At 42.9% G+C, this 12525-nt stretch overlaps 1 protein-coding gene across 5 annotated transcripts in view; it reads left to right on the top strand.

Annotated features, from left to right (window-relative positions):
• Positions 1 to 11967, top strand: part of ALPK1 (alpha kinase 1) — a 106285-nt gene extending 94318 nt beyond the window's left edge. For 4 of the 5 annotated variants that reach the window (XM_070609374.1, XM_070609375.1, XM_070609376.1 and 1 more), the window contains 6 exons: positions 109 to 213; positions 991 to 3121; positions 4926 to 5079; positions 8487 to 8649; positions 9942 to 10128; positions 11304 to 11967. In XM_070609374.1, the coding sequence (XP_070465475.1) occupies positions 109 to 213; positions 991 to 3121; positions 4926 to 5079; positions 8487 to 8649; positions 9942 to 10128; positions 11304 to 11503 (2940 nt within the window). In that variant the 3' untranslated portion in view covers positions 11504 to 11967. Of the gene's footprint in view, positions 1 to 108; positions 214 to 990; positions 3122 to 4925; positions 5080 to 8486; positions 8827 to 9941; positions 10129 to 11303 lie in introns of all 5 variants that reach the window. The other variant, XR_011537283.1, reaches the window with a different exon arrangement.
• Positions 11968 to 12525: the final 558 nt, after the last annotated feature.

Raw genomic sequence — 12525 nt, 5'->3', positions numbered from 1 at the left:
CGGGTATCCCTCAGAGTCCTGACAGAACAGCAAAGGCATCTCCTAGCCTGTCTTTTGCTAATGGATAAATAATTGTCCACACTACACTTGGCTTCTGTTTCCTCGCAGGGCCTGCTGAAGGAGTTTGCCCACCACTTGCTGTCAGCCGCGGAAGCCTGCAAGCTGGCAGCCGCCTTTAGTCCCTACACGCCCCTCTTCGTGCTCACCGCTGTGGTAAACAGAGGGCTGCCCTCGCTGGACCTCTCCCCCTTGACACAACACCGGGAGGGAAAGGTCTCACCCTAAAGCAGGCTTTGAGCACATCAGTGGATAACCGTGATCAGGCCACGTGGAGGGAAAGGTCTTAGCAGTCAGGGTGACACATCCTGGTGAAAGCTAAGTTAACTCAGCCTGATGTTATCGGCTCTAGAACAATGGCTCCCCAGCACATCAGAATCACCCAAGGAGCCTTTTCAAAGTACATAATCCTGGGCTCTAGCCTACATCCACTAAATGCAAATATCTGCGATTGGTGCCCAGAAATCTTTGATTTTAAGATACTGCCCAGGTGATTCAAATGCACAGAGGTGTTTGGAAGCCACTACTCTATTGTTTTGGCTATTGAATGATGTGTTTATATGTAGCAACCTTATTTGCATAGAGACACTTGTTATGTCCGTGTCCCCTGTGTAGACTCTGTTTGCTAAAACCACCACCAGCAACAAATCCATCGTCTGTGATCAAAAAGTATAAGGGCCACAGTAGACTTGTGGTTAAAGCTGATTTCTTCCCCTTCATGCCAGCCAGTCACAAACATCCCGTCTCCTGATTCACCAAAAAGACCTCAGGTCATTAACTCAGTTTTTGATCGTGCATGTTTCTTAGAATATCTGTGGCACATATTTGTTGTATTATATTTCTAATGACTGTCCTCCAGGAATGGAAAGGTTTTCCCCATTCACCTCCAGTTTCCAATTCAATGTCTGATTTTGTGTTTGGTATTTTCCTCAGAATATTCGTGGCACGTGCTTGTTGTCATACAGTAGTTCTAATGACTGTCCTCCAGAAATGAAAAATTTCTATCTGTGTGAAGCCAAAGAGGCCTTTGAAATTGGCCTCCTCACCAAGAGATGTGATGAGCCGGTTGCTGGAAAGCAGGAGCTTCACAGTTTTCTCAGAGCTGCTTTTGGTCTCACCACGGTGCACCGAAGACTCTATGGGGAGGCGGAGGTGGTGCAGGCAGCGAGCCAGCTCTGTCGTGAAGCCATGGGAAAGCTGTACACTTTCGGCACCTCCTCCAGAAGTCCGGAGCGAGAAGCCCTCTCTCAGGACATCATGTCTATTATCACCCAGGTGAAGGATCGTTTGCAAGTTCAAAGCTTCTCAAAGTTAGATGACAAGTCTTATGTTCCAGAGGGCTTCAAGTGTGGGCTGGATAAACCCCTCTTGCATGGGCAGGTGGATTTCCAAAAAATCCTTCAAACCTATTCCCAGCACCATACTTCAGTGTGTGAAGTATTTGAAAGCACTTGTGGAAACAACAAAAATAAACAGAAATATACAGAAACAGGAGTCTGTATCACTGCTCTAAAAACAGAAACAAAAAACATAGATACGGTGAGTACCACTGAGGACAAACCACGTTTTCAAAAAGGCTTGGGAATATCTTCCTCCCAAATGGCTAAGAATGGTCAAGAGAGGCTTGGGAGAGTAGGAAGGAGAAACTGGACACATTCTGCGGCTTTTCGAGTCTCCTTGGACCAAGATGCTGAGGCTGAGGCTGAGGCACCAGACCACAGCGATGCTGGGGGAGCTGTTTTGAACAAGTCTCTGAGTGACAGCCAGAGCTCCAGTTCCTGGAGCAAGTTATCAAAGTTTAGTTCATCTGCGAGCTGGGAGGAAGTGAATGATCATGCTGCTGATAGGTCAGCCAGAAAAGAGCCTAGCAAAGAACATCTTGTGGACACTCAGTGTTCCACTGCCCTGTCTGAAGAGTTGGAGGTGAATGGGGAAAGCAGAGATGTGCATTCACTGTCTTCACAGCTTCAGAGTGTCTCTCTCCATGTGACATCCAAGGATGACAATTTAGAGTCTTCCCAAAATCAACCACACAAACACATGCCCTTGACAGCCTTCCCTCCTCACAGCACAACAGGCACTTTCTTGGCCTCTGGTGCAGGGCGTTTAGAAGGAGCTCCAGAAGGTATGCAGGAAGTCAGAAATATGGGATCCAGAAATACTTCTGCTCATTCCAGACCCTCGTTTAGTTCTGCTTCTTCATTTTCTTCTGATTCTGGTTGGCCCAAGAACATGGCCACATATCCTTCAATCCAAGAAGAAGAAACCTTTGAAATAATTGATCAGTTTCCAGAAATCAGCTGTAATGCCAAAGACAGGCATGGGGAAGAGAAGGGAGGAGAAATCAAAAGAGGTACAAGCCCTACATTTAAAGACAGCCCCTCCTGGGTTGACCCAGAAGGAGAAACAGCAGAGAGAGAAAAGGATATGCCCTTAGACTCTCACATGATCATGGATGATCCTCTGGGCAAAAGTCCCCTGATGGCAGGTTTCACTCCTCACTGGCCTGTTCAAAATCTGGACTCAGGAGAAAGTGGTGGCTCAGTCAGAGAGCTGGGCATCGACCCTGATGCCTCCACGGTGGATGAGAAGGGCCAACTGCTCGACAGCACAGATGTTCGCCCCACGAGTGGACGTGGCTCTCACAGACTAGGTGCTCTGAGGCAGCCGCATGGTCAGGGAGCCGAGACCCCCAATTGCTCTGTAAGCAACAACATTCCCTTCCCTGTGCTCGGCGAAGACTGCACTACCACCGAGGAAGGAAAGGAACCTGGACACGTGCTCAACTGCAGCCAGAACTCCAACTCGTCCTCAGTGTGGTGGTTGAAATCACCTGTATTTTCCAGCGGTTCTTCTGAGGGGGAAAATCCATGGTTCTTTCTGAATTCCAGTGGAAGTTCTTTTGTTTCATTGCCAGGAATGATGAGGCAAGAGATCCCTGAGGCTCGCACCCTGCAGCCTGAAGACTTTGAAAAACTCTTGGCAGGGGTGAGGCATGACTGGCTGCTCCAGAGACTGGAGAATACGGGAGTGTTTAAGCCCAGTCAACTCCACCAAGCACACAGTAAGTGCCACCTTCTCAGTAGCTACAGCCTCAGGAAGCATCTCTGTGTGTTTGAGGCCCTTTGAAGAGCTTGTTATGTAGATCATTTAAAGCTCATTGGTGACCTAGGCCCCTGTTACGCCTTGTGAGTGTAAGGCAGGAAGAACTATCCCTGCACCCTCTAGGTCCTTCTGGCTGATCTAAGAATTAAATTGACACGAGACAGAATAACAGGAGAAAATCAAAGTTTAATAACACGTATACATGGGAGCACCCCAGGGAATCTGCATAACTTGCCAAAATGGTGAAAGCCACTACCTTAAATGCCATCTTTGACTAAAGACAAAGGAGGATGTTGGGGATAGTGGTTTGGGACTCCAAAGGGGAGGAAGTCAATTTACAGGGAGACGGAAAAGCAAATGTTTGACAAGCACATGTTTTCTGGGTCATCTATAGACAATGAGATTCAAGAAAGAACTTTGATAAAAATGGGCTTGCTAGAGCCTCATCCTGGTGATTCCAATTTAATGGGTCTGGATATGGGTCCACGCATCGGTGTTTTTTAAGAGCTCTCTGCTGAGTTCGTATAAAGCCAGTCTTGAGAACTTCTGCTTCAAAGTATTCCAGTGTTTTGCCTGCCACCTTGAAGTCAGACTGAAATACAGATCAGGCTGTTATCAAAAGAAGCAAAATTTTCTACCAATAGGGTTTCCCTATTTACTGTGAGATTCTGCAGGTTCAGAATCACAGTTCTTAGCATTAGGTAACTGCTTTACCGCTACATCTGTGTGCCAACTTATGGGTGAAAAACCACTTTGGAGGAAGTGAGGCCCAAAGTCAAAGAAACAGAACAAATTATACATTTCCTCCTATCTTCTTCCCCCAACTCATTGCCCTTCCTGTGTGTGCACGCAGCTCACCTTCCGCTTCCATCCCTAGCTTCTCTGAGTGAGTTGCCCAGCCCTGGTTACATCTCCCCCAGCCCCAGTCACCTCCATCCCCCATCCCCTGCCCCTTTATCTTACTCTAAGATCTTCGTCTCCCAATTCTCCCGTTCGTGCATCCATTATCACATCCTAGACACAGGCCGTCCTTGTTCTGTTCGTTTTAAGTTGGATCCCACCATGTTGCATTTCCTCCTCAAGGTTCATGTTGGTCTTTCCACTCAAAGGGATGCTTTCCTGCTAGCACTGTCTTCCTTTCTCTGAGGTGGAGACCAGTCTTACTTTTTCCTCTGATCTTTTCCCTTTTCAGTTGAGTTTGCATCTTTGTACAGTAGCTGTATTTTCTCAAGTAATTCCTGGACTTCCCCAACTTAAGCAAAACAAGTAAGAGAAAATTAGGGTGCACTTTAATATGTACTCAGGATCCCTGGAGTCATCAGGAACCTCTGAGGGAGAATTATGTAATTTATTTCCATCTGTGTGATCTGGCACAGGGAGTACCCTCCATCATCTGGGGCCCCGACAATTAGAAGAGCTGCAAGCATACATAAGTTCTTCCAAGATGGTCTTTCGAGTTTGCTGTTTGAAAAGCTCTTAATTTCCACTACTTTCATGCAGAAACTCTGGCCTTATCTTAAGCCCTTGCCATCACGAACAAGAGATTTTGTGAATCTTCATTGTGTTTGCAAAGCTTTGCTTGGTGATTGGACTTTACTAACCTCTTACTAGTAGTCATAGAAGAGGCTGAACTTTGAGAAAATGGATAAAGAAGTTGATGATTTCAGATGAGCTGGGTTAGGTTCTATGTCACTTCAACTTTGTTCATGAATTGTAACATCCTTTTGAAAATAAGATCCATTTTCATCTTATCTTTTTTCCAGATGCTCTTTTGTTAAAATATTCGAAGAATTCTGAATTGTGGACAGCCCAGGAAACTGCTGTGTACCTGGGGGACTACCTGAATGTGAAGAAGAAAGGCAGACAGAGAAATGCTTTCTGGGTTCATTATCTCCATCAAGAAGAGACTCTGGGGAGGTATTGCTCTAAAACACCCACATCTTTCATGTCAAATGGGCTGATTTTGCCATTCTATTGATTAATCATTTGTGATATTTTGAAAGGGGTGAAGAAGTTGGCCAAAATTTGTGTTTTCAGATTTCTACTCCTTCCTTCTCCTCATTAGCTAATTAATAACAGTTACCACATATTGACCAACACTGTGTCAGCCATTTTGCATAGATACACGTGATCTCAAACCCATTAGGGAAACATTCTCATCCCAATTGTAAAGACAAGAAAAATGGAGTTGCTGGCGCTATGGCAGGCAAGAGAGGCTTAAACACTCTCCGTAAAAATGCTGGCAAAAAGTCTAGCTAAACTATGAAAGCCACTCTTAAGTAAATGAGTGAGCCTGCAAAAAAGGCAAGGAAGTCATCTGAGGCCAGAGATGAAGCCTGGGCAGGGACATCGGTGACCACTGAGCTCCTGAGACACCTCCACTGGAGTCCTGGGCAGGGGCGGACGAGGGAGCAGCCAGAGACAACAGTCACACAGGGAAGGGAACGAGTTCAGAGAAGACCCATAGAAAGCAGGGATTCAGGAGTGGCTATATCCTCAGGGGAAAGGCTATCTTAAAAGATCCCACCCCACTGAAGCAAAGACCCACTAAACTTCTTGTTTGGCCTTAGTTCTCAATGACAACTTTAAGCAAAAACTCACCTGAAAAATTAGTGACCACAGGTGGTCCTCATTGGGTTTGAGGCTGAATTTTACACTATCTGTGCATTTAAAAAAATCTGTAAGTCAAGAATTTTAATTTAAAGTAGACCCTGTTCTTTACCCAAATGCAAGTAATGTAAGAAATAAATAGGAAGAGAGGAGAAAAAAAAGAGACAGAGAGAGAAATTGGGTGAATCTTAAACAGTAGAACTACATTTCTTGAAAAAGTTGTTGATGATAATAACAGTAGTAAACATGTAAATGGACTTATCATGTGCCAGGCCCTGTTTTAAGTGAGTTATATAATAATTTAATTAATCCTCACAAAACACTGTGAGGTAGATATTATTATTATCCCCATTTTACAGATGAGGGAACTGAGGCACAGAGACGTTAAGAAACTTGCCCCAAGTCACTCATTGACGTGGTGGAGCTAGGTGTTGTGGGTGGAAAGAGTTTCTTAACATCTCTGTGCCCCTCCCCAAATTCATGTGTTGAAGTCCTAACCCCCGTACCTCAGACCATGATCTTATTTAGAAATAGAGTCATTGCAGATGTAATTAGTTAAGATGAGGTCATATTGGAGTGGGGTGGGCCCCTAATCTGCTATGAGTGGTATCTTCATAAAAAGAGGAAATTTGGAGATAGACATGCAGACAGGGAGAAAATTGTAGTTATGCTGCCACAAGGCAGGAAGTATAAGAAGCTAGGAGAGAGGTTGGGAAAACATCCTTCCCTGGCACTTTCAGAGGAAGCATGGCTCTGCTGACACCTTAATCTTGGACTTCTAGGCTCCAGAACTGAGAGAGAATCATTTTCTGTTAATTAAGCCCCCCCGTCTGTGGCACTTTGTCACGGCAGCCCTAAGAAACTAATACACCAGGATACATCATGGAGGGTCTGAGAGGGGAAATATAAGAGAGAATAAGAGTCGTGGAATATGGAGTGAGAGGGTCCAACACATCTGATCAGAAAAAGGTAGCAAAGCGAAGAGTAAGGAATTACTATTTGAATAGATAATTTCTGATAATTTTCCAGAATTGCCTAAATACATTAATCTTCAAATGTAGGAATCACAGTGAATCCCAAGTAGGATAGAAAGGGAAAGAGAGAAGAAACTAGAAGGAAGGAAGGAAGGCCATCATAAATTAATTTCTAGGTACATAGTAGCCAAACTTCAGAACCAAGGACAGAGAAGCAATCTTCAAAGCAAAGAAAAAAGAATTTGCTGCTAGCAAATCTTTACCAAAGAAAAATGATCCCAGCAAAATGGTGCAAGATGCCAGAAGGAACGACATCTGTTTGTGGATTGATGATCCTCTGGCAGAATGTCCAGGAGACGCTGAACCAGCACCCACAGAGTTTGCTCAAAGTTCTGAACTGGTTCAAAGCCTCTGCAGACCCAGCTGTCTCCACAGCAATTTCTGATCCCAGGAGTGTGAATGGCCAAAACTGCAGCCAACTTGGATTCCTTTATCTTGTCGGACTCAGAAATTTCTGCAGAGTTTTCTCTGGTTGAGGTCTATGACTGTGACAATTCCCTTTGATTTTTGGAGGTCACTCTGGACCCAAGTGAATTACTCATAAATTCACACCAACTTATAGCAACTGTAAACTGCAGTGTAGTAATTGCTGTTTTGCTCCCTTAAACACTTAGTTGTTTACTGCCTTGTATCTTTGTCCCCAACTATGCATAAGCCCATGAAATATACAAATCATGTTTCACACTTTCTTCAAAACACTCAGCACTAGCTGAGTGTCATGCACATAATAGATGAAGATGGAAAACAAGTATTTGGAGAGATGAAGTGATCATAAAAGGAAGGGAACGAAGGCGGCTTCTGATGGATTAACTGACCTATGTAAGGTCACGCAGTAGGTAGTGAAAGATCTGGCCCCAGAGTCCTTGAAATTTCCAGTCCCCACACTGGCTCCCTTGGCGTACCAAAGAAGTCTGGTGAACTGCTACATTAACTGGACACTTTCTCTTTATGATCGATGTTGTCCCAGGTCAGTGTGTTAGTCAGAATTCTCCAGAGAAACAGAACCAATAGGATATATAAACACATATAGACAGAGATTTATTATAAGGAATTAACTCACACAATTATAGAGGCTGATAAGTCTCAAGATCTGCAGTTGGCAAGCTGGAGACCCAGGAGAGCTGACGATATAGCTCTAGTCCCAAGGGGTCAGCAGGTTCAAGACCCAGGGAAGAGCAGATATTTTAGTTCAAGTCCAAAGGCAGGAAAAGACAAATGTCCCAGCTCAAAGGCAGTCAGGAAGAGGAATTCTACCTTACTTGGGAGAAGGTCAGCCTTTTGTTGTATCTTGTCCTTCAACTGATTGGATGAGGCCCATTCACGTTAGGGAGGGCAAGCTGCTTTACTCAGTCTATTAATTTAAATGTTAAATTCGTCCAAAGACACCCTCACAGAAACACCCAGAATAATGTTTGACCAAATATCTGGGCACTCTGTTGCCAAATCAATAGGACGCATAAAATTAACCACCAGTCAGCTAGATGAATTGTGTTCCATTGTTCCAATGGCTCTTACAAAATTATGTGAGTCATGAGAGGTCAAGATAATTAATAGTAACTGTGTAAGGCAGAAAAAGAGTAATATCTTCCAAGCGTTTTTTCACACCTCTTTTGATCCCCTCTCTCTTACTCTATCGTAAGATCACTTTTCATTTCTCTGTGTGGTTTTCTCCATTCATAGGTATGTTGGGAAAGAATATAAGGACCCGAAGGAGCTCTGGCACCACTTCATCGATGTGGAGAGGCAGATGACTGCACAGCACTATGTGACAGAATTTAACAAGAGACTCTATGAGCAAAACATTCCAACACAGATATTCTACCTCCCATCCACAATATTACTGGTGAGATTAAAGAAAGCAAGGGTTTAGTTAAACAGGCCTATAAATATGTATTAGGTTAGATTTCTATTGCCAACCTACCATCCATCCACCTCCACCATCATTCTGCTAAAATCCAATAAACTCAGTTACCAGCCTGCCTTCTTCTGCTTTATCTGCTCCATCTACTTAGACAGACAGGTAAGAAATGTGACCTCTGTACCCCGAATACATCATTTAGATCATTTAGGTCATTTAGATCAGATTAAATATCTGTCGATCCTGGTTTCTGGTCCTATATGGTCAAGTTAGCATTTTTAGTATACTTTTCCTTTGTATTGTCTCTGCACTTTCAGAGAGAGAGAAAGAACCCTAAGATCATATCTAATACAGATTATCCTCTCAACATGATGCATAAATGCCTTGTTTAATATCTGTTGGTCCCCACTCCTCACAACCAAGGGGTTACCAAGCCATAGCTTAAACACCTTCAGTAAGAAAAAATTACTATTACCTTTTTACCTTCAAATAATTCTAATTGTTGGAGCTCTTAGATTTGACCCAAATCTGTCTTCCTCTAATTTCTACATTATTGGATGTGTGGATTACAGTTCTGCCTCTGGCACCACTGAGACCAGTCTCTCTTCACTAAGATGTCTCCTTAAATATGTAAAGGCAGCCATCCCCGCTGGCTTTTCTCTTCTTTGGATTAAGGCTACCCCGCTTCCCCAAAGGTGTTTGATCCTTAGCTCATTCACACCTAAAGGATTTTTTTACTTTGGCCAAAGACGTTCTTAGACCCATATTTTATTACTTATAATAACAATACCTTGCATCCATTTTGCACCTTTTCTTTATGTCAAGCAGCAGTCTGGGCGTTTAACAAGCATTAACTCTGACCTTTGTAACAACTCCGCAAGTCCAGCACAGGGCACAGAAATGCTTGAGCTGACGTTCCAACCCCGAGTCCCCGTGCATGGTCCAGCTGCATGCCCCGGCCAGCTAGCCCCTGGGGTAGGGCACTTCATGGCCTCATTTTTATGTGCACATTTTAATAAAAGAAGGAGAGTACTTTTAGGTTCTATTATGTGCCACATACCATGTTCAGCACTTTACATGCATTTTCTCATGTAATCCTTTCAACAATTCTTTAAGATAGCTATTATTATACCCACTTTACAAATAAGGAAACCAAAATCCAGAGAAGTAATAAAGCTCCTAAGTGGCAAAGCCTGGGTTCCGAGCGAGGTCTACCTGACCCCATGGCCTATGGCCTTCACCATTATGGTATACTGCCTCCTGTTTTTATTTTTCAGATTTTAGAGGACAAGACAATAAAGGGATGTGTCAGTGTGGAACCTTATATGCTGGGAGAATTCGTAAAATTATCCAATAACACGAAAGTGGTGAAAACAGAATACAAAGCCACAGAATATGGCCTGGCTTACGGCCATTTTTCATATGAGTTTTCCAACCATCGAGACGTTGTAGTCGATTTACAAGGTATGTGAAACTGGAAATTACATTTTACTTTTAGTGTTATTTATATGTAAATGTGAGGGCTTCAAACTAGCTCCACCAATCTTTCCTTACTGGATTGTTCAGTGCACAGGCCAATATTTGGAATTAAATTTATCAATTTTACTGTATGTGGCAAAAGATCTCTGAAAAAATGTCTAAAGCTTCCACAGTGTCTAAGGTGTCAAGTAATCACTGAGAAGATAGGGATTCTGTTGGGCGTGATTCTAGAGCGAATCCATAACACCTTTTTTATTTCCCTCACGTGGATTTGAGTGATGTCGGTTACCTATGATCACATTTTAATGTCTCCGAATCTTTTCACACGTCCTTTTCTCCAGCCTTTTACCCTTATTACAAGTGTGATCTTGGGTTTCATAATTGGGATCACTATGGAACAGGAAGCTGTATGTGCTTGAATCTGACTTAAGATCCGCATTAATATTTTCATTTTGTTTCAGTTCATCTAGTATTTTCTTTATCAGAATTAGCCAGTATTCTAGACTTCGTTTAAATGATCAGCGAGATTTATTACAATTATTTCTAGAAATGATTCTATGACCATCCTCCAAGGCCTTTCCATTCCCCTTCCACGCATTTATCATCAACCTCTCTCATATTACATGTTTCACTTACTTATATTGTTTAATTCATCTGTCCCCTCCACAAGAATGTTAGCTCAATGAGTACAGAGATTTTTGACTCACTTGTTCACTGCTATATCCTCAGCACCCAAAACAGTGTTTTTGTACAGTGCGTGTGCTCAGTAAATATTTGTGAAATGAACAGATGAATACACAGATTAATGAATAAGGCACTAAAGAAACTTCTGAATCCTGAAAGAAATATTCAATATTGTGATTTTAGTAATTATACTAAGTCCATTTTATTGCTCTCTAATTCCTTGAAAAATGGTGGTCAGGGTATGTCATATTTGACAAACAATTACCCAATATTCAATTCTCCTTCTTAAACCAATAATTGGAATATGCAAGACCAAATACCTTAACAAAAATTTGTCAAACATAAACCACAGGATGGCCAAGTTTTTAAAGTGTCTGTTTAAGTATATATATATATATATAATGTTTGTTTTGCTGAAACACTTTACTGACATTTCTAGAGGATTTAATTCTCAGACACCTTTATCTCTCTTTTAGGTTGGGTGACTGGCAATGGAAAAGGGCTCATCTACCTCACAGATCCCCAGATTCACTCTGTTGGTCAGAAAGACATCACTACCAATTTTGGAAAGAGAGGAATTTTTTACTTCTTTAATAACCAGCATGTGGAATGTAATGAAATATGTCATCGTCTTTCTTTGACAAGACCTTCAACTGAGAAACTAAATAAGTCATAGACCTTCTGGAGTGGCCATGCCATAGCTTAGGTGCTGCTCACTGAACACAGGTTCTCCTCTCCTTCTGGGCACACAGATTGTGTCACCTTTTCCCTTTGGGCTTAGGTGGAGCAATGCGACTGCTTCTGTCCACTGGTTTGTGAGAGGAATCAAGAGTCATTTCAGGCCCATATTTAATTGCCAGTGCAAGACCCTGCAGAGTCTCTTTCCTCTACCACCACCAGCAAGACCACATCAGGAGGCAGCTGCCTATCATCGTAAGTCCAGCAGTGAGGACAACATGGAAAAGAGCCCCATGACCCACGATGGACACAAAGACAGATGAGAAATAAACTTTTGTGGTTTGTGGCATCAAGATTTCGGAGCTTTTTTCACTATCTATCAAGACACATACTACTAGTGTTTTTCTTAATTATTTAGGAGTTCTTTACATATATTAAAGAATTCACACCTTGATGATATGAGCTCCAGGTTTTTTTCTTTAGTATTTTGACATTTGACTTTGTATGAAACTTTTTTCCATGCAGGGTTTGTTTTATATAGCTAAACTCATCAATCTTTTGTTTTATGGCCTCTAGGTTACACGTCATATGTAGATCTCCCCTAATCTATCTTCCTTCCATCCTCCCTTCCTCCCTTCCTTCATTGCTTCCTTCCTTCCTTCCTGCCTCCCTTCGAGGAAGATTAGCCCTGAGCTATCTGTGCCAGTCTTCTTCTACCCTGTATGTGGGACGCCTCCACAGCATGGCTGACGCAAAACCTTAACCACTCAGCCACGGATCCGGCCCCAGGGTTTCTTCACTTTTAATCCTTCCATATTCTCTTCTAGTGCATTGACATTTGTGAAACGTATGAGGCAACAGTGGTGCATTCTAATGGTCACGACAGTCTGCCACTTGCACCACACAGGTCAGCTTCTTCCGACAGGTTTGGGGAGCAGCTGCTCCATGGTCTTCTGAAAGGAACTTACCAAAGGGAGATGGTGAGATACTCCCTTGCTGCAGTTAGTCTTTGGGGCTGCA

Source organism: Equus przewalskii, chromosome 2 (genome assembly GCF_037783145.1).
Source record: "Equus przewalskii isolate Varuska chromosome 2, EquPr2, whole genome shotgun sequence".
NCBI classification, from domain to species: Eukaryota; Metazoa; Chordata; class Mammalia; order Perissodactyla; family Equidae; genus Equus; species Equus przewalskii.
Note: the sequence above shows the minus strand (reverse complement) of the source record. Positions and strands in the feature narration are given on the sequence as shown.